The sequence below is a fragment of the Lissotriton helveticus genome, chromosome 1_2, assembly GCF_964261635.1.
Source record: "Lissotriton helveticus chromosome 1_2, aLisHel1.1, whole genome shotgun sequence".
In the NCBI taxonomy this organism is placed as follows: domain Eukaryota; kingdom Metazoa; phylum Chordata; class Amphibia; order Caudata; family Salamandridae; genus Lissotriton; species Lissotriton helveticus.
This window is the reverse complement of record NC_136058.1, coordinates 417,786,962-417,809,260: the sequence shown is the minus strand read 5'-3', so window position 1 is coordinate 417,809,260 and position 22,299 is coordinate 417,786,962. Positions and strand designations below refer to the sequence as shown.

Genomic DNA, 22,299 nt, shown 5'->3' with positions numbered 1-22,299 from the left:
CGAGGAAACAAGAAAGATCCTGGATCAAGGGGGATCAGTGGCAGTGATCCTCCTTGACCTAAGCGCGGCATTCGACACGGTCAGCCACGACACCTTGCTGAGCCGTCTTTCGAATGTCGGAATAACTGGCGGAGCATGGCTATGGCTCAAATCTTTTCTGAGCGACAGGTCCTTTCAAATTTTAAATGAGACACAGTATCCACAAGCAGGCCACTGAGGTGTGGAGTCCCGCAGGGCTCCTCCCTAAGCCCTGCGCTTTTTAACATCTACATGAGACCACTGGCTGAGGTTGTCTGTCCGTTTGGCATTAAGATCATTTCTTACGCGGATGACACTCAGCTAGTGGTCTCCCTGGCGCAGGAGCCGGGTTCACCATCCTCAGGTGGGCTGGCAAAATGCTTAGAGGAGGTAAAGGGATAGATGACTTCTCCTTCCCTTAAGCTCAATGCGGACAAAACAGAGCTGATGCTCTTGGGTCCCACAAACCCCACTCTTTTCAACTCCTTGTGGCCCCCGTGTCTTGGTACCCCTCCAACACCCAAGGACAATATAAAGAGCCTTGGGGTTTGGCTGGACAAAGCCCTATCTTTTAATACCCAGGCTACAAAACTCTCGGCTACCTGCTTTGGTCTCCCTAGGATGTTGAAGAAAGTTCTCCCTATTTTTCCTGTGGAGGCAAAGCAGGTGGCCATTCAGGGTTTGATTCAGTCCCGTTTGGACTTTAACAACGTCCTCTATCTTGGTGCCCCGGATTATACATTGCGCAAGCTTCAGATTGTGCAAAACTGTGCGGTTCGCACATTGCTCCAGCTGCCGCGCAGACTGTCAGCCAAACATGGACTGAGCAGTCTACATTGGCTTCCAGTACGACAAAGAATTGCCTTTAAGGCGATGTGTATATCCCACCAAGCCTTTTGGGACACAGGACCGGCGATTGTCCGGGACCTAATAACACAGTATCAACCTAGCAGAAATCTTCGTTCCAGCCAGGCATGTATGGCTATAGTCCCCAGAATAAAAAAGACAAGGGCTGGCGGCAGGATGTTCACTCACAATGCTGCCAAGCTATGGAACTCACTTCCTTTTCAACTCAGGTCCAACCCCAATTTCTCCTCTTTTCGGAAAGAGCTGAAGACCTTTCAGTTTAATGTTCCACACTAACTACTTAGCGATTCCCTTTTCTTAAGCAATTTTATAACTGGCCGCTAGCGCTTGGACGCCTCAGGGCAGCAATCGCGCTCTACAAATTTACATTTCATTTAATTTCAAAAACAATTTAAAAACACAGGGCAGCCTTCAAGAAAGGGAATTTCTCTTAACTCTTTAGAATCAGGCTGCTTCCTTCCTCAGCTACAGCAATGGTGTTTTAATTTTCCCTCCACAAATCTGTTGACATGAAAACTCCTCCCCTTCCACTCTGCCAGTGCAATGAGTCCAACCAGAGTTCAAGAGTGATTTAAATACCCTGAAGCAGCATCTGTGTTTAAAAGCAAGAAAAGTCACTAATCTCTTAACCAACTGACTGTTTCCTGACAGAATGAGTTGTGAGGCTCAGATGAAGGAAAGACCAGGCTTCAGGACTGCATTGAAGAACTGAGTTTAACTGTAATTACTCATGTGGAAAATAACCTCAAATGTATGTTGCTGTTGTCTCATTCATGTTGCTTTTCTTCAGTCTCCTTGAGCCTCTCCTGACAACTGTGTGAAAAAATTCTCCCCTCTGGAGTCTCAAAGCTCTACTCTGAGGTGGCCATGTCAGTCGGTGGCCAGACTCCCCATCTATCCCTTTGAGTGATTTTATTGGTCTCTTTCTGTCTCAATCTATTACAATCTTCATTCTGCCTCCGATTGTGCTCATCTCTCCCTACGCACCCATTTGTGTTTCCCTGACTTCACTTTTCTATCATCCAAACAACTGGAATTCTCTGATACATTTCCTATTTTTTGTTTTATTTTGTACCACTGAACAATAGAACTTCCTTGGGTTCTCCTTATTCCTAAAACATTTCCACAGGAATAGTAAATGGGCCCGCTCTAAGGCTAAATCATCTATACTTGTTTTTCACTCTTATTTCTCTCTGTTTGAATGAAATGCACAATTTTGCTCAGATCTCTGGATTGATTTTCTTTTTCCAGCAGATTGCCTAATGTGCGAGCGGTGTCTTGCTACCGGCACCAGCCAATGCTCAGGTATCTTCAAGCAATGCCCTCCTGACGTCACTCACTGCATCAAAGGGCTGGAGAACAACACCGTTGGTAAGTGCCACATATCTGTTCCGTGACTCAATCCTCAACATTCTGGCCAGTGCTTAATTTGTAAAATAATAGGTGCCAGGGCCCAGGATATTTCTTAGGAGGCCACTGCAGCGTGCACCGCCTGCAGTCCTTGTCAACTATGCCAGATACCAGTACAAATGGCACACCTACAGGAATGAAGAAATGAATGAATGAATACTGAGATTTCTTGAGTGCATGGCAATTCCATGGAGTGTTCTAGCCTGAGTGGAATGTAAGAGGGCGAAGGAAGAGGGGACTAGATATACAAGAGCCTACATGCCATAAAGACCTAAATGTATGACAATTTGGACTATAATAGCTGAACCAAAGCTGTAAGAAAGGCCTGAGCTAGCACCTTGCTGTTAATAGTTTATAAATCCTATATTGATCTGGTAAATACTTTGCTCCTGTGTATTTTTAGGAACAGAAAGAGAGAGCCACCATGTGGTGGATTGTTATAAATATATATCACAGCCATGAGAGGAGGGCCAAGCACCAGCACATATGAAGAACACATTGTTGCCATCTACGGGCTGGTTGTAACATGCCTCCATGACCTTCAGAATGCCCTTCTATTGTATCCACATGGTAGCAAATGATTGGGGAACATTTACTGGCTGACCTACATTCCTTGCTTGCTGCGCCACCGGATCTGTAATTCACTAATGAGGCCTAATAATGGTGTAAAAGATTTGTGGTTTCTTGTGTTCCCTTCTAGAGAATGCCTTGCCTGGTAGTTCCAGATGGATTGTTCTCATGGGTATTAGGTTAGTACTGATTTGCATAAGACAGGCTTTTGTATGGAGTGGCACAGTTGGCAAAAAATGATAGGTTGGAAATCTACCCGGAGCTATTGAAAGTGGGTTTTAACTGTGCAAAAAGTTGTAAAAATATGTGAGTTGAAAATTAGTGAAAGACGAGAAATCATTGTGGTAGAACGGGTAATGCGTGACACCCCATTTAAAAAAACAAATCAGGAGGGATATTTTTCTCTACTTAAAAAATATATTTGGAGGATAAAAACGGACATAAAGATATTAGTACACGTTAAACGCTTATTTTCCTTTGGTTTGGCTGTTTCACCCAGGCTCATTCAAGGTAACCATGTCTGCTCAGGAACTCATACTGAATTTTGTTTTTTGTTTAATCAAAACATGCATTTGTGCCAACAGGGGGTTATCCTATTCTAACTGCATACAAGGACTGTCTCGATGCTGCTGAACAAGCCGCCTGTGGACGAGAGTTCTCCTTACAAAACACGTTGATGTCGTACCGGGTCAGTAGAGTATGCTGTGACTCCGACTTCTGCAACACAGGAGATCTGGAAGGTATGTACGAGAGTTTGTACTGACTCTGACATCCAGTACACAATCAATGTGCAGGGTATATGCAGTCTGTGACTCCGACATCTGTAACAGAGGAGTTGTGTATGGTTAAGTACAGTTGGTGACTTTGAAAACTGTAGCACACTGGGTGTATTAGGTACATGCAGTCTGTCACTTCCACATCTGTAATGGAGTGGATGGGAAGGGTACATACAGTGTGACTCTGACATCTGTAATTGAGGGTTGATGCAGGTTACATGGAGTCTGTGAATCCCATATATGTAACTCAGTTGGCATGCATGGCAGTGCACATCTGTAATAGGGGGTACAAAAGGGGACAGAAGGGATGTTCAGAGTATGTTCAGTCTCTGACTATGACATCTTCGATAGAGGGGATGTGCAAGGTAAATTCAGTCTGTGGCTTCCATATCTGTACCTCAGGGGGTGTGCAAGGTATGTGCAGTCTGTGACTCCAACATCTGTAACAGAGAGTATGTGTAGGGTACAATGAGTGTGAATCCCACATCTGTAACTCAGGGGGTATGCAGGGCATGTGCAGTCCATGACTATAACATCTGTACCCCAGGGGTTGTGCAGTGTATGTTCTGTAACAGAGGGGCGTGCAGGGCACATACAGTCTGTAACTCTGGCATGTGTAGCATCAGAGATATGCAGGGGATGTGCAGTCTGTGACTCCAATATTTATAACATGGGGGACATGCAGGGGAGTTAGAGTCTATGAATTCAACATCTGTAACTGAGAGATTGTGCCACCTGTGACAACTTTACAAGAGTGGATGTTTAGAGTATGTACAGTCCATGACACTGCCACCTGTAAAAGAGGAGTTGTGCAGGGCACATGCACTCTGTGATTCTGTCACCTGTAACTGAGGGATGTGCAGAGTACATGCAGCGTGTGACTGACGTTGTGACCTAAGGGAATTCAAGGTTTGTACAGTGTGATACTTCTGTGACATAGAGTATAAGGAAGGATTGTATAGACTGTGTCTCTGACTCCAGTAACAGAGGGGATGGGCAGCATATGTACTCAGAAAGTGGCACCACTTCTCACCACTAATCTTCAGTACTCTAAATCACTTTTCCTTGCCCTAACTCTTAAACCCAAAATCAAGAGCACCCACACCTCTGATGGATGTAAAGGAAAGAACAACATGGAGCCCATAATATCAACTTTCATATAGATTGACTCCATAAAATGTCATATCAGGGTAAGCATATATAGGGAAGTAAAGATTGTGAGTGAGTACCCTTCCTAACAACTTCCTTGTTGCCATCAAACATGTTCTCAAAGGTATGGGCCAGAGATAAAGTTTTTTCAAATGTAGATTTTTCTTAACCGTGAGTAAAAGGTTACTTGCCCTCCTCTACTATTTTTCTCCCACAATAAAGTAAACATTCATCAGTGGGTACTGGTCCCCACATTAAGTGTACATAGGAAGATCTCTTATTGAGAAACATGCACCTCAAAAAAAAGGAAATATAGACAATGTTTTGGGACAAGGGGAAACAAGATACAAGCGTCCCCAGGCTTGATCATAGGACCAGTTGCTATAATCCCGAAAAGGCCCCTTAAAGGACCGAAACAGTGGCAGCTCATCAATGAGGTTTTCAGGTCCCTAAAACGCCATCTGTGAGCCACCAATAGTGCCGCTCACTTCTGGTCAGACTCCTATTTATTTATTGCTAGCAGTGCCCATGAGAACACAACTTTCATGAACACCGACAAAGCACAGGTCTGCCCCCTTGGCCTTTCCAGGCTCCTGATTACGGGAGTGATCCAGCGGCGTACCAACAACAGATATTCCACTACCATATACTCACCTGGGCCCATAAACATGCTTTTAAATTGAGTAAACCGCTGGAGTCAAAGTTTATGTTTCACAATTTAACATTAGTTATTTCTTATTTCTAACTAACCTGTCACCGATCAAAAAGTTCATTTCTCTGGTTGATGGACCATTGGTTGAACTAATTGATGGTGATAATGAACAAAATATTACATTTTCTATACAATCAATCAAATAACCACAGACTCAGTGTAAGTTTAAATCTTCATCTAAGTTAAATAGGTGTGAACCACTTCAAAAACACAATACAATCACCCTTTTTCATAGGAGAGAAACACAGTTAAATCATCAAACAACATTTTTATGAACTTACTCAATGGACAGTGTCTAAGGAAAAGGAGAGGATAGAGAGAAAAGAACATCTAAATCATCTAAATCATGAAAAATATAATTACCAAGAATGAAGTGAAGGCCAACTCCCAGGCCAAAGGAATGATAAGAGTCCCCTGGGATAGATCAGTCGACAAAGGCTTCAGGACAGGATAGTTACCTCTCTAAGATACTGACAACAGCATTGCACCGCTCTCTGACACTCTCTTCCTTCTCGAGATTATTCCACGATCTTCTTTCTATTTCAATTAGTTATGATAATAGGTTCTGCATTTGGTTCTTCATCAGCTTCTCAAAGCATCTCTCCCTCAGCTTTCGGTTCTCTCATCTCTCGTTCCAGCAGTTCTGACTAACTAACTAAGACTACCTCAATTACACCTTTTGTTCTACATGTTCCACCCATTTATGTTTCAATATCGTAAAAATACTAAATCGGATTAGTCAGGCAAGGGGGGAGATCATCACTTGATGCTCACATATCACTTTATTCCATTAAATAATTGTTCGCAAACCCATCCCTTAATTTTTTTTCACAACTTTTGTTTCCATCCGCATTCTCATTGCATCTACAACAATTGGTAAAAAATGCGACATGTGAATCCTTTCACTGTAACTTTTCACCACTTGTTCTCAGGTTCAAGCATCCTGAGACCTTGTCCATCTCCCGAACTTAGTGTCATCATTCGGGATCAGCTTTCAATGTCCATGCACGAATATCACGTGGTTCAGCCCACTCCAGCCTTACATGAGAGGCCCAAATATGCCCTAGTGATAAAGTCAGAAAGACATATATTACTTGAAAAATAAATGTTTCACTGTATACCACCCATTTCTACTCTATTCCCCTTTACTTTTTTTAAACGTTCCCCGCATTAACATTAGTACAATTGCATGTTTTCATTTCAAGCAAGCAGATGCCATGGACGCGAGTCTTCAAGACTCCATTACCTTTTGCTCATGCTCAAGAATTTCCCTCCAAGCATTAATACCTCTTACCACATAGATGCGGTTGACGCAAGGCCAGAAAATATTTCCCCGTTAAAAGAAGTTTAGTCCTTCGTTCATGTTATTAGTGTTAGCAAACCTAACTAACCTGCATATTTATGTGGTGCGCATTAGTTTTACATGAAACTGTTTATAATACTTGTTAAGTTAAAGGAGCAGATTTTTCTACGAGTCTTTGCTCTATCAAGAGGAGGAAGGAGCTGAGCCACAAGTCATCTACTGAATGAGGCTTCACTGTGTAGACAAAAGCTCAGAGTGAGTATGTATGAGGGACTTAACCATATTACAGTCCACTCACACAGGCACAATCCATTTTATTTAGCAGACATGCTGTGCATAACTCAGGTAAACCAGAATATCTGCTATAATGGAGCTTTCAAGCACTGAGTAAAGTAAACCTGAAACAGATTAAGAGAGACACAGGACAGCAGGAGTGAGATCCAGCACTTTTGGAAGATGGAGGGATGCTTGTGGCAAGTCTTCTGCTCTGTCTGGCTCCGTGTTCCTGGTGTAGGAATCATGCATTGCTAATTGAGTGTACTGTGGAGGATTCCTATCCTGCTGCTACAATGAGTCACCAAGGGAGGAATCAACTGAAGAAAGAAAAGTTGTTGTTTTGTGCATTTTTGCGAGTGAGTGTGTGAGAGTGTATGTGTGACAGAAAGTGATTGTGTTCATATATATATGTGTGTGTGCGTGTGTGCGTGTGTGTGTGTGTGTGTGTGTGTGTGTGTGTGGAGGAGTGACAATCACTAAGAGTAGGCATCTGAGTGGGTTTATGAGTGTGACTGTGGATGAATATGAATGGGAATCAATAAGGGTGAGTGTATATGTGAGTGATTCTGATTGAGAGTGAGTAATTAAAAATGAAGCTGAGTAGCAAAGTGGAAGTGGGAGAGTGAGTGGCTGGGGAGAGTGCACACATGAACGTCAGGGAGGGTGTGTGGATTTAGTGAGTGATGATAAGTGAATGAGGGATAAAGAGAGAACATATGAAAGAGTGACTTTGTGTGGAGTGTCTGCGTGAATGAATGAGAATCTGTGAGTATGAGGGCACATGTCTAGCAAGGATTCATGGGTTTGTTCTTAACCAAAGCTTCCATCCCCGCAAGTACTGACTGTGTTTTTCTACACTCACACAAGCTAGCATTTCTTTCTCTATACCCGAATACCTCATTTCCACTTCCTTCATTCTCCTTGCTACAAATCCAACTGTAACTTCATTCCCTCCAACCATTTGTGATAGAGCTACCACAATACCATTTGAACTGCCATCAACTGTAACATACGTCTCACAGCCCTCAACATATGCTTAGAGTGCAGGAACTGTTATTGTGCAGTGTTTGATCTGGACAGTTTAAGATCCAAATACAATCTGCACCTTTCCTTAAGAGACTCCTGAAACATGCTGTAAGGCCTGCACAATTTCAAATAAACTTTACACACAACTCACAAATCCCAATAAATTAACATAGTTGTTCTGTATCTATTGGATGGGGTGCTTTAATAATGCATTCCATAATGCTGGGTTTGGGTTCGGCCCCATCCTTTTAAAAAGGAGGTGCCCTAAATATTAAATTGTGTTCACGCCAAATAACACTTATCCTATTCTTCTGCAAGGTCACTAAAGCCTCTTCCAACACTTTATTGTGTCTCTCTCAGCAGCCACAAGAATGTTGTCTTTGAAGATAGCTAAATTAGGAATATCATTCGGCATCCTAGTCATAACCCTTTTGCAATATTGATGCCACTGAGAATACTCCAAATGATTGTAAAACTGGGATGCCCCAACAGGTGTGACAAAAGCTGTTGAGTGAACAGATTGTCTGTTCTGTGCTATCTGATGGTACGTTCCTCAAAGATCCAATTTCGAGAACCATTTGAAGTGACCTACTGCTGTAATCAGATCATCAATTTATGGTAGAGGGTAGCTCTCAACCCTGATTGTATTGTTGAGAGATATTAGATCCACACAAGCACAAATTGCCTATTTTCTACTTTACTAGAATATAGGTGACAACAGTGGTGTAGAATCCACTTTTTCAATATCTTTCTCCTGAATGCACTTCAACATCTAAGTCAACTCACTCCTAATGCTATGCAATGCATTGCGGTACTTTGAATTGAATCTACATACTATTTGATACTAAATCAATTTATGATGTGAACCGCTCAAACTCACAGTAACTTGCCAACATTTTTAAAGCTGTCACTTAAACGTCAATTGATTAATTATTCCAGACCTTTGCAAATAAAATGCAAAAAAAAAATGTGTTTGTGAACAACAAGATAAACTTTTCTTTCAAAATATACACTCAGTTGCAAATTGAAAATCATTAATTTCTTTATTGTCCACATCAGTGTATTCTGGTAAATGGCCAAATACATTTTGACCTTCAGTTCCCAGATAGTAATAGAGTAAACTTAATGTCCTATCCGCTTTAAATTTCATACCATCTGTTTCACCTCAGTATGCATTTAAAGATTGATGGCATAATTGCCATTTTACTGGTGGCTCACCTGGTTCCTGTAAGAAAGGGCTAGGTAGAATAACAGTTTGCATTATAACCAATCTAATAATATACCACGGAATATTAGAGCAACCTTGCACAGAAATAAAGCACATCAAATGACTCGCAAGGAAAAGCAAAAAAGAAAATGTATCAAATATTTTTTTTTATAGCAACCTTGCCAATCACTGTTGTCACATGTAGTATACTGATTTTGTGCAAGTCCTTTTCAGAAAAGGTTGCCAATTTCTGTTGATGCATGTAAATATCAAGTTAAATGAATGTTAAGCTTTTGCCAAAATTATATCATCAGAGATTTGATCTTAGCTGGTGTCCATAGCGCCAAACAACTGATTTAAAAAATGTAGACTGCCTCCACTGTGTGCTCAAAATGGCCACAGCCTGTTTCCCTTGTTTACGTGACAAAAGTAAGGACATCATTGCGGTGCTGGTCGGACTCTCATCCAACGGGCCGGGTTTCACACATGCTGTATTACAGTACTTGAGAACCAACACATGTGATGAGATCTCCAGAAGTGGATGCAAACCTCAAGCCATTTCGGTGAGTTAAAAAACTATTTGAATGCTTTTAATGTACGGATCACTGATACAATACACTGTCAATTGATGCCGGAACGCAAATCATGCCAACTTAAGATGGCCGCCATCAAACATGGGGTTCATTATGATGGCGGATTTCCCGCATACTCCGGGCCGGCGGAAGCCACCGCCGGCCCGGAGTATGCGGGAAATCCGCCGAGGAGGCCTGAAAGACCCACCGCCAAATCAGGATGGCTGGTGGGTCTCACAATCTGTCCGCCGCTTTTCCGCCGCGGTCGGAAGGCGACCACGGCGGAAAAGCACTAACATGGCTGGCGGTGTCTATCAGACACCGCCAGCCATATCAGGATGCAGGGAAAGTAATGCTTTTCCGCTGTGGGTTTTCCGCCGTGGAAAAGCATACGGACAATCACTTTGGGGGCCCGTTGCGGGCCCCCTGGGTGAAGGTTGCGTGGGGGGTGCACATGGGGGGTACCTATGGTACCCCCCTGCCTTTGCGTGCACGAAGCGGCAGGCACCGCGCGGTGCCTGCCGCTTTGTGCATGCAAATGCACAGCTTTCGTTTTTTACATTGCGGCGGGTGCTGCTTCAAGCAGCATCCGCCGCAATGTAAAACATACAGGATGTGACCGCCAGGGTGGCGGTCACATCCTAATTGCCATGGAGGGACCGCCGCTGCCCCTGCGGACGGTCCCTCCTACTCAGGGGTGGCGGACGGACGCAAGTCCGTCCGCCATCCTAATCGGCCCCTAGGTGTGCATGAATATCCACAGACCTTGTTTTGGAATTGGTGCATCAACACGCTGTGACCGCACCCAGAAACAGGCCCACACACTGGCAGCATGCACTAGTTCTAGTAACTCCGCTGCACAAAAGACCATCCATGCTCCACCAGCAGCTCTCTCAGCATAATTAATGCACTCCAATGGTGAGCCAATAGTCAAAGACTCCTCAGGCTGAAACAATGGCACTTCACCAATCAGGCAATGAGCATTACTATTAGGCCAAATGGGTTAAAAGGCCGCTTTATTGGAGAGGTAAGCATTTTCATGTGTTACAATAATGGAAACAAAGGCTTCACTAATACATAGACATATTCTATCGCCCCCAACCTTAAACAATTCCCCACAACAAACTTCCCCAACATTGTCCTAACTAAGCCTCCTCCCCAACCCCTATCTTTCGACCCCTGCCGTCCTCCTGCCTCATTCCTCGCTACCCTGTTTTCCTCTATCCGATGATAGTCTGAATGCCCCTAACCCTTCCTGCCTGTCTCGATCTCCTCGAATTCTGCCACCTGTCCAAGTGACCAAGAGATAATAAATATTCTATATTGAAACCTTCTCCTAGCAAATGATGAACATCTCTAATACAAGATTTTTAGGGTGGGTGGGAGGGACAAAAGTCAGTCAAGCGTGCCTCCTTCAACCTCTTGCTTCTGACTGAACTGGCGTTATGGTATGTTTGTGTATGTATAGAGCACATGGCTGACCTAGCAACAAGGTGTCCCAGCGCTAGATTTGGAAAAGGCAAGACCAGCAGGGGAAGACTAACCTAGACAGAGAATAGACAGGTATTCATGGCCCTTCTGTAGGCCCAGTGGTCATGGATACACCTGTTAGATAAAGGCAGAGAGTTCCTTAGGCTGTTGGCTTTTGAATAGAAGGAGCGCCCATCGGCTCTTCCTCTTCTCACCCGGAGCACATTGGCTAAGTGGAGGTCCACTGAGTGCAAGGCACTAGAAGGTGCATAGGGGTGAAACAAGTTAGCAAAGATGGTGGTGCCAGAGCTTGTGTGGATTTTATGAGAATTAAATAGTGCCTTTAAGTGAATTGTATGCTCCTCTGGGAGTTACTGCTGTCAGTGAATAAAACCAGAGATAGAACAATGCATCGGACGAGAAAAAAGAAGCCGTGCTGTAGCATTTTGGGCTAGCTGGAGCCTTTTGTTCACTGTCTTATTAGACCCAAGAAGCAAAGCATTGCAGTAGTCCGGCCTAGACAAAATTTTGGACTGAATGATCATCTAACGCGAATCAGAGTCAAAGAGTTCCAGAATGGTTTTAGGGCTCGTAAGGCCTTGTAAGAGTTCAAAACAGATGCCTGCTACTGATTTTACCTGAGATTCAAAGGACAGGGTACTGTCTATCCAGACTCCCAAGTTCTTGACCGCAGGTGTAGGCTGCAGGATAATCCTAGAGTGGGAGGCCTCTAGTGGTTGACCCATAGGTAAGTATCTCTCCCCAGGAGAAGAATTTCAGATTCATTCAAGTTTAAATGAAGGCAATTGGCAACCATCCACTCGAAGATGACAACCAAGTCTTCTTGAAATTAGTAGATGTCTGTGTAGAGTGGTTGTCAGCGTAGGATACCAGGGTGATATTGTGAGATTTTGCAACCAAAGCCAAAGGAAGGATGTGGATATTGAAGAGAGTGGGGCTCAATGAAGAGCCCTGCGGGACCCCATAGAATAGCATTTGACTCTGGGAGTGTTCAGTTCAGTTCAGTTCAAGTTTATTGTATGATTAATTAAAATAGCCCAAAAATGTAATATCTTTGCATTCACTGTTAAAACCAGACTGCAATAAATAATATTCTGTTGATTACACGTGTAGGTATTTTACCAACGCATAAAATATTGAAAATACAATGATTAAAATTGAGTCCAACATCCATAACACCTAACCAGTTAAATTCTTAATATGTTTTACTTTGAGTCCATTTATTGCACAACTGGCTCCGCAGGGCCCATGCCCTGTCGGTCACACCTCTCTGATTTCCTCCTGATCAGCTAGACGTAAAAGTTTTCTTACTTCTACCAGGTATTTTACTCCTCGGCAGGCCAGAATTATGGAGGAACAGTCCAGCCAGCGTATTACGGCTTGCCTACACGTGCGGATGTTCAGTTCTTTAAAAATAGCTTTTAAGTACTGTCTCCTCAGAGCCCTAACTGCTGAACCTACGTATAGAAGATGGATTAGGGATTCCTTTTGATAGCCACACAGGCGACACGGTGATGTTTGTTTAGATTGTTTCCAGGACGTCTGTAGGCCTTTCGAATCGTGCAAGCCCATCCTGTAGTCTATGAAACTCTTTTTTAAATGCCGGCTAAAGTAAGATGTTAAATATACTTGCGGTTTTAATAATTTGTAAGATGAGACTCTGGGAGTGGTAGGGCAGGGAGATGTCTTGGAAAGATCTGTCAGAAAGGAAGGAACTGAACCAGTAAAGAGATTTACCACCGTTACTAATCTCCTGCAACCGGTGCAACATGATCTTACGAGAGACAGTATTGAATCTGCGCTTAGTTCAAGCAGAGGATATGCCTTCATCCAGTGAGACACGTAGAAGCTCTATGACTACCAACAGAGCATATTCCGTGCTGTGCAGGGGTCTAATACCGGTTTTGGAGGTATCTGAAATAGAGCTGGAATCCAGAAACTGGGCTTGAGTGGCACTGATATGATATTCCATAAAATAAGCAAAAAAAGGAAGCAGAGAACTAGGGCAAAGTTTTCATGCTTAGAAGTGTCTAGAGCTGTTTTTTAAGCAATGGAACAACTTTTGCATGTCTCCACAATTCCGGATCCGAGGCTGATGACAAAAACAGATATATACATTTCAGACAATTAGGAAGCAGACAATCCTGAAACTTTAGAAAAGGTCGGGTCTGAGAGGGTCATCAGGGCAAATGGGGAAGGGTGTCTTAAGGACAGCACTGAATGTGAGTGCCAATTCTTGCTATCAGGACCAAAATTGTGGTAAACGCACTCAACTTTCCCAATGAAATACTTGGCCATTTCTTCACACTAAGCGTTAGTTGATATAATGTGTTTTCCAGCTAATGAGGGTTTCATTGTGCCCTTTAGAAGAGAAAATGTTGTTTTAGTAGGGTTGCTGCTAGTTTATATTTTGTTTGCAAAACGATCCACCCTTGCCTCAGTTTATGATAAGCCTTAATGGTGTCAATGTAGCATGTTTGGCTTCGAGTTCATATGAGCATCTCCAAGCTCATTCTAGCACCCTACAGTTTTTTTAGCTAGGGTCAAGGACTCCTCAAACTAAAGATTGGCCTTAGGTCTTTTAGAATGAGTCAGCTTAGCAGGATGGCACCTGTATTGAGTGATCCAGCCCAGGAAGGAGCTATTAGCTGCCTCCATGTCTGAAGAACATTTGGGACTCTGAGTGCCAAGAATCAAGCTTCTGCCAACGGCATTCAATCGAAGGAGTATGATGTTACGGTAAATTAGTGCCTTCAAGACTTATAGATATAGAAATAAGAAAGTGCTTAGACCATGTCATAGGGAGTGGGGTCTGGACCTTTAGGAAGGGAACATTAGAAAAAACAGGGTCCTGAAGGTGTCAAGCCAGATATGCGGTGCCTGAAACCAATTAAGTGAATTTACATGCTACCATGTCCCTTAAGCAACTGTAGATATCGGTGTCTAGGTTCAATTCAAGATAAAGGTTCAAATGACCTACAATATTAAAATTTGCTGTTTTTACTAACAGGGTGGTAACCACAGTCGTCAGAGTCACCCAATAATGCTTCCAAGTCCTGGCTTCTTCTGCATCTGCCTTCATTCTTTAACTGAATGAAAGTAGCCCTTGCTTTGCTGATTAGAAAAAATGTGAGAGGAAACAATCAAGGTGGACTGTGGTCCTCATTTCTAAGTCTTCTGTGAGTTGTCCTCCATGGACTATCTTGCAGTTCATTCCCTCATAAGAGGCCCCGAAGATTCCTGACTGGTAGGCCACTGGATTCAAGCTAGCCTGGCTGATGACGAATGATACTCCAAAACCAATCCCAGGAAGCTTGTTTCCGGTCCAGGGCTGTCCTGGCTTGGCAGATCGGGCTGGACTGTTCCCATGAAGAGAGGCGTCAAGACTGATAGCATATGGCTGGTCTATATTGGAATGGTGTGGCGTACAAAAAAACAATTAATTAAACCCAGACCTTTGACTGAGGCTTAATGTTTGATTACTTCAGCATTCTGTCCATTATCTGTTCTTTTTGGATTTGGAAGTGGGAAGGATATGCCCAGACATGGGTCTCGTGCTCACTGAAGCACCAGATTCAAGCTATCCTGACTGATGATAGGTGATACTCCAAAACCAATCCCAGGATTCTTGTTTCCGGTCCAGGGCAGTCCTGGCTTGTCAGTTCGGGCTGGACTGTTCCAATGAAGAGAGGGGTCAAGACTGGTAGCATATTGCTGGGTCTAAACTGGAATGTTGTGGCATAAAAAACAATGCATTCAACCGAGATCTGTGACTGGAGGTAAACATTTGATTTGCTCAGGATTCCGTCCGTCATCTGCTCTTTTTGCATTTGTTACCCTAAGTGGGTAGGGTATGCCCAGACATTGGTCCCAAGCTCACTATGCCACTGGATTCAATTCAGCCTGGATGATAAGGGGTGATGCTCTAAAACCGGTCCCAGGATACTTGTTTCTTTTCCAGGTAGGACCTGGCTTAGCAGTTTGCTATTGACTGCTCCCAAGAGGAACAGGTTCAAGACTGATTTGCATATGGCTGTGTCTAGACTGGGGAGGCATGGTGAGCAAAATGACAATAGATTGCACCCAGATCTCTTGACTAGGGGTGAATTTTGGATTTGCTCTGCACTCCGTCCATCATCTGTGTGTCTTTTGCTTTCTCACTCTAAGTGCGCTGGGTATGACCAGACATGAGACCTGGGCTCACTGTGCCACTAGATTCAAGCTAGCCTGGCTGATGAGGTGTGATGCCCCAAAACTAGTCCCACAATGCTTGTTTCCAGGCCTGGGAGGACCTGGCTTTGCAGTTCTGGCTGGACTGTTCCAATGAGGATCACGGTCAAGACTGATTTGCATATGGCTGGATCCAAACTAGGGTGGCTTCGTGAGCAAAAGAACAATGGATTCAACCCAGATCTCTTGACTGGAGTTGAGTAGTTAAAATGTGTCTGCACTCTGTCCATCATCTTGTTGTGGTTGCGGTGTTTAATTGGACCCAGTATCTCCTGGAAGTTTAATGTCACTGATTATTCGATCATCTCTTAAAGACTTTCTCCTGGCTCTCTCTCATCCTCTTGTTCTTGCAGGACTTGAAACCTTTTATTGAGGGTGACTGAGTATTCCGTTAATTTCCGTACATTTTTGAGGAGGGTGGTGTTATATCTCTGGCATTGTTTTTTTGGGGCTTTCCTCAGCTTTACTTTTATCCTGACTATGACCAGGTAACGGTTCACTGCAGCACCCGCTTCTCCCACTACTCTCACAACCTGCAGGGACCTCTGGAACCTTTTGGCAGTGCAGACATTTTCAATCTGATTCTCTATTAAATGTTCTGGTGACATCCCTGTTGCCTTGTTGCCTTGTGTATTTCTCTTCTTCATCATCCTGGACATGCCACAAAAGGTGGGCAAGGGTCAACAAATGATTGCTGGATACAGTCTGGTAAAAAACTGACCTGAGAAATATGGATCAATTGGGGAATAACCTTCCCTAGTCTGACTGCCAGGATTTTGGCTACAATATGACATTCTACATGAATCAACTAGATCGGGCGGTACTTAATACATTTCAGGGTGCCTTTATCCTCTTTGGGAATGAGAGCGAGTGCTGCCTTATTGTGAGAATCACTTGTGTACAGAGGGGGCAGTGTTGCCTTTCCTGTATCGTAACATTCTCGAGGGAAGCCATCCTCACCTGGGGATTTACAGGTGGATAGGGATGATATGGCCTCCACCACTTTCTTCTCTGTAATATTACCCTACCCACAAGATACACCCGTCCATTAGCCACGAAGAAAGGTAGGCAAAGTGGTAAAAGGATATCATTTAACTTTGGCTGCAGAGGTGATAAATCGATGAGTAAAACTCTGAAAACTGGTTCACTATATCTAGGGGGTTCTAAGGGGGGCACCCCTGCCTGCGATATCTTGAGATATTGGTCTGCTAATTGGACAATGATGTCTCCATCCTCTACCAGGAAGTTGGACCAGAGAGGACAAAATTTGAAACATGATGTCTTATTTGACAGTTGTTTTGTATATAATTTGATTTTGCTCGGGATACGTTGCATACAAAGGGAGATTTGTTTCCAATCCCAGAGTGTCCCAAATACGCTTACAAGTGGAAGCACAAACCATTTGTCTCCGAGCCATGGAGTTTCTATCATGAGCACTTCTCCTCCCTTTTCCACAAGAGCAGTTCAAGCAAGAATGGCAAAATATTCCAGTATGCACATGTTTTCTACATAATTATAGCTTTGACATATTTGCCATATAATACATCATCTGCTACATTATCTGATGATTTTAAGTAATACATTGTTTGTAGCTCAAACGGATCAAACGTTACTAAAAAATGCTACTTGTGTTTCTGTGAAGCGGAAGGCCCTTTGCAAAGGTTGACTGATCACCTTTCTCACTGCTGCATTTGTATGTTACACTGGTACTAATAAGGTAAAATCTTTGCAGATACTACATTATGCTGCAGCCTTTTTTTGCTTCTTAATTTAGTTAACACTGCAGCATATTGTTGTCCTCTATTTCGGCATAATACCAGTGGGTCCAAAGCAGGCAGCACATGTTAAAAGTGCTTGTGCATGAAGCAGAGAGACCTTGAATTTTGTGAACTTAGTTTGGTGTGTGTGCAAATCCTGCATTGCCGAGTTACAGAAACTATTGTTGAAACAAGGCCAACGGATTAACCAATGGGTGAGGCGGCCTTGCCTCAAGGGCAGGGCCGGCTTTAGCGATGGTGGAGCCCTGTGCAACAGTGTTTGTTGGTGCCCCTCATTGACTCCCTCTACCACTGATTCCCTCACTATCACCCTTAAACAGTGCCCCTGAAGTCTCAATTGCCATGCCCTGGATCAGATTAATTTAACTTGATTTACAGCACCACTGATACCAGTGTAGGGTGTCAGAGCACTGTACATCACCCTCATTACACAGAGACAATCATCTGTGTGTAAATCTCTATATAGGAAATGTCACATAAGACAAAGGACTACAAGGTGTAGGAGTCTCATGACATCCATACAAGTAGGCAGTGTAGTTTAATAGTGATTGGTCTGGAGAAACCCAAACTCTGAATTTAGAACTTAATACCATGATTGGGGGTTCTCTTTCATAATCAGAATTGATTTCTATTCAAATGAACACCTTTTGCAACATTAGGCTAATCAGATGGTTAATAGCTCACTGTTCTATGTTAGGCTTTTGACTTATAAACTGCAAGTACCAAAAGAATCTCACTGATGAAAGCAGTAATCCACTGACCTATTTACATTATGTGCACTTTGTGATCTGGATGGTACATGTTCCTTGCATCAGGCAAATAAGCCCTATGTGCTACCTTTCCATGAGCCAAAACTTCCACTTGTCAAAACTCTGTCTCTCTAGGCAGAACATTAATCACCAGAGTTATCATGACACTTTTATTGTTGCCTACAATTGCTAGAGGCCAGGAAGGAGTCAGCAAGTGCTTTTAGAAACTTAATATACTTGCAAGCTTGATACCCCGCCCGAAGTCAGATCCGGTGTGATCGCACCGCCCTAGAGCCACCCTCTTCAAGGGTCCTGTGACATCAGTAATAGAGTCACTGTCCCGCTAGGGTGTGCTTCAGTATGGATTGTGATTGTCAGGCATCTAAGGTTAACACACACTTGCCACCGCTAGGGTCCACCTGTTGGTACTAAGACACCAGGGCTTCCAAGATCTAGAGGGGTCTTCTAAGATCAAGCAAGGACATGTTGTCCCTCTGGAGAGTGGTCCGGTGTACTGGTCATGAAGGCTGAAACTAGTTCCCCTGTTTCAATTTCGGCAGCTCTGACCATAGTACCACATCCTCTCCTCCACCGAACACCATACTGCCCCCCTGAGAGAAACTTACACTGCCTTCAGCTACAACACAATTGTGCCCCGATATAAACACCTAGATGCGACTCAATTCAAACTATGCATTAGACGAGAGTAATATGCTGCCTAAAAAAAAAGTAACATCCTGGAAAAAGCAAACACTCATAGGTAATGTAAGTTTAAGTAAAGCAAGTAAAATGTAAGCAGGAACAACATGGTTACCTTAATGCTTTTACACTCATTATTCAAAAATCAGTGAGTGCTTTTGCAAGGGGAAGAGCAGAAGTGGACACTGTCCTTGTCTACTCTGGGCAAGAAGGAAGAGACAGAGTCATTTTCCTTCTCTAACCACCCCACCCCGAAATGCCATGAATGCTGAGCCTTATCTGTGGGCCTTGGCTATTTCTGCCTTCCCAGGACATGCGTTTAAAAAAAACAGAAGGATAGCGGAATGTATTAAATTAAGGTATGGACCCACCATGCCCTGCCAATCCCACCCACTTTGACAATTGTACGTGTGGTGCTTTTAAGAAACAAGAAGACTACTTCAAGGTTTAATGATCGTCTTGCTACTAGAATGGCTGAGCTACAGTGCATGAGGTGATTCAACATGATTGGACAGAGGCACTACAAAAAAATATAGGTGCTTGGAGTTGGAAAAGAAAGGGAATCCTATGGACATACGATGTACGGCAGTTAGGGGAGAAAACCCGGCAGAGCTGCGTGTTCATTCAATCGCTGAAAGATGTTTAATTCCCTTCTCTTTGCAGCTTGCAGATTATTCTAATGAAAGCTCCACTCTTTACTCTTGGGATCCTGAATCACGTACCAATCCTTTTCCCTGAAAACCTAATATTCAACCCTGAAATGATGTGCCCTCAGCAGCAGCTACCATGTGACCAGGCAGTAAGACTGCTGCACCCCATCTTTGGGGAGAAGGTTGTAACTGAGGTAAGGGTTGGTTAGCGACCTGAAATTCAAGCAGTCCATTTTCCAAGAAAGAAATTGCCTTGGTTGGAGGTAAAGCAAGGTTCATTGATGGTGACACTAGTTAAACGACAATGATTCAAAAGTGTGGCAATGCAGATTATTTTCAAAACAAAGGGGCATATTACCAACAAGTAGCAATATTTATCGCTAAATAGGCTTAGCGACGATTTTTTTATTGCTGAGCATCGCCGGAATGTATCGCTGAGATAACGTGCTATTAGCAACGTTTATCTCGAAAGCGATAAATTTTCCGGCGATAGTGGCGAAATGCGTGAATATTGCTGAGAATACATCGATATTCACACAATAAGGGCGAAATGCTCTTAGCCATGTTATCCACCTCCCATTAGACAACATGGCTAAGAACTGGTCTGGGCAGGTGTTAGTATTTGGAGATATTCGCGCTTAGCGCGAATATTTCTATCGCTACGCCTGCCTTGCTAATAGGTGATAGCGATGTTAGCGACTGTTTTCAGTCGCTAACAGTTTGGGGACACCCACTTTGCATGTCATTAGCAATAAATATCGCTAACATGCAAAGCGGACCACAAACCGCTCGCTATCACCTAAAAGCTGTCGCTAACTGCTGTTAGCAACAGCCTGCTAATAGGGCGATAGAATTATCGCTGCTTATCGGCCGAAAACGGCCGCTAAAGCGGAGAAAATTCAATATCGCCACCCTTGATAATATGCCCCCAAGTGTTTTGAAGTATATAAGAGAATATTGCTTTAAACCCAGATCATACAAAAATATTGATTAAAGGTTTGTTTTTTAAAATGCCTCTTACCTCTGCCAGTCCCTCTTAAACACTTGTGTGCTGCTCTGACAACAATCAAGTCCCGGGATTAAGTGCCAAGACCAATACTGTGCCTAAGGCTCCTAAAAGTACACATGTCCAGAGGGCACGGCAGGGGCTGAGAAGTTGACGGTTTTGTCAACAATCTCTGTCCAGGCTGATGCAGGGCTTTGGAGTGAATGGGCCCAGCAGTCTGTAAAACTATAACATCCTGTGTAAGAGGCTCAGTTAATGTGACTTCTCTGCTGGTGGCTGCGGCAAGGAAAATCAAAGCTACTGCCCGCCAGTGTGTCCAATCTTCAAAGCATATGTGTGCTTCTGGTCACCAAAAGGGTGGTGTTATTGAGGGAAACAGCAGGCAAGACCAGCCCCATGGATCACACACGTGATGGCTGGTACCCCCAGAGTGGACTCACAGGAAGGCTGGTTGTGACACAGCTTTTTGATCTGTTAAACTCTGGCCTGCCTGCTCAGCGCTGTTCATGAACAAGCTATCTCTGAAACATGGCATTTTAAATTTGAAGGTGCAGTTGCCTGCTCGTATATGTTAGACAGTTTTAGCGTGCTGGTGCAGCCTCATTGGCAGTGAGCCTCAAATGCAGTATTGTCAGAGTAGCGCTAGAATGAGTGACACATTCATTTTAATGCGGTGATGTGAACACCAGCATTAAAATGCATTTGATGCAGCCCTAACCTAACCCAGCCCTGAAACTCCGAAAAATAACATTGTAATAACTAAGTTATTATAATTGTATTTTTCCTGCTCAAAGAGAGCATTTGCTAAAGTTTTTATGTTAATCGCAGCGCCCGTCCTGAGCTGCAAGTAACATGAAAACTTTAACAAATGCAAACAATCACCCCGCAGCCCAACTCCATTAAGAAAAGAAATGCAGCAACATAGCTGCAATGGTTTCAAATTGCTATGTGGGGGGTTTCAAACCTCCCTTAACACTGTTCACATGGATCTGTATGTGAGAAAATACACTGTATATTCATGTTTTTAAGCAAACGTTTGGAGTGATATTTGGCACTTGTTAGAACCGGGATTCCCTAGTTGGCTGAGGTAGGTACCGTAGGCCAAGTAGGGACCCTCGCTTCCACATCAGGGAAAGGAAGGACACCTTCTCAGATAACCGCTGATCATCCCATTGGTAGCTCGGCACAAGCGGCCAGGCTTATCTTCAAGGCAAATGTGTAAAGTATTTGCAACCAAGCTCCCAGTGACCCAATGGTGACACCACAAAAGGACTCCACATGAGTTTCATATAAAAAGAAGTATAAGCTGACATAAAAAGATATATACGATGAAACCACACGATAAAAATCCAACATATGCGTATTTGTAATTTACCTTCTGAGCAGTTATTAGGTCAGCCACCTCTTGTACATTCTGGCGGTAATAATGAGCAATTCTAGGTGGTCCTATTCAGTCCTAATGCAAGGCTATGCAGTTTGTAAGCAAGAACTGGGCACTTTGCAATGTAAAAATAATGCAGTGATGCAAATGAATACATTGCATAATACAACAATCAGGCAGTTCGTTATGCAGAAATAATGCAATGCGTAATGCAACACTCAGGTAGTTCATTCTGCAAACGAATGCAATGCTTAAAACAACAATCAGGTAGTTTGTAAAGCAGCATTATTGCAATGCGTAATATACACCAGCACCGATCAAGGTGCTTCAGACGGTCTCTCCACCCCTCGTACTGACTCGCGGTCAGCTTTGGTCAACATATGACCCCAACAGGGATCTGGTGTAAACCACAGTGCAGCTCCACGCTCC

At 43.4% G+C, this 22,299-nt stretch overlaps 1 protein-coding gene across 2 annotated transcripts in view; it reads left to right on the top strand.

Moving 5' to 3' along the window:
- The window catches only part of LOC144807245 (phospholipase A2 inhibitor and Ly6/PLAUR domain-containing protein-like), a 104,055-nt gene that overhangs the window by 40,104 nt on the left and 41,652 nt on the right, over nucleotides 1–22,299 (top strand). For both annotated transcript variants that reach the window (XM_078673099.1, XM_078673105.1), the window contains exons 2-3: nucleotides 2,140–2,256; nucleotides 3,450–3,605. In XM_078673099.1, coding sequence (XP_078529225.1) covers nucleotides 2,140–2,256; nucleotides 3,450–3,605 — 273 coding nt within the window. The remainder of the gene's footprint in view (nucleotides 1–2,139; nucleotides 2,257–3,449; nucleotides 3,606–22,299) is intronic.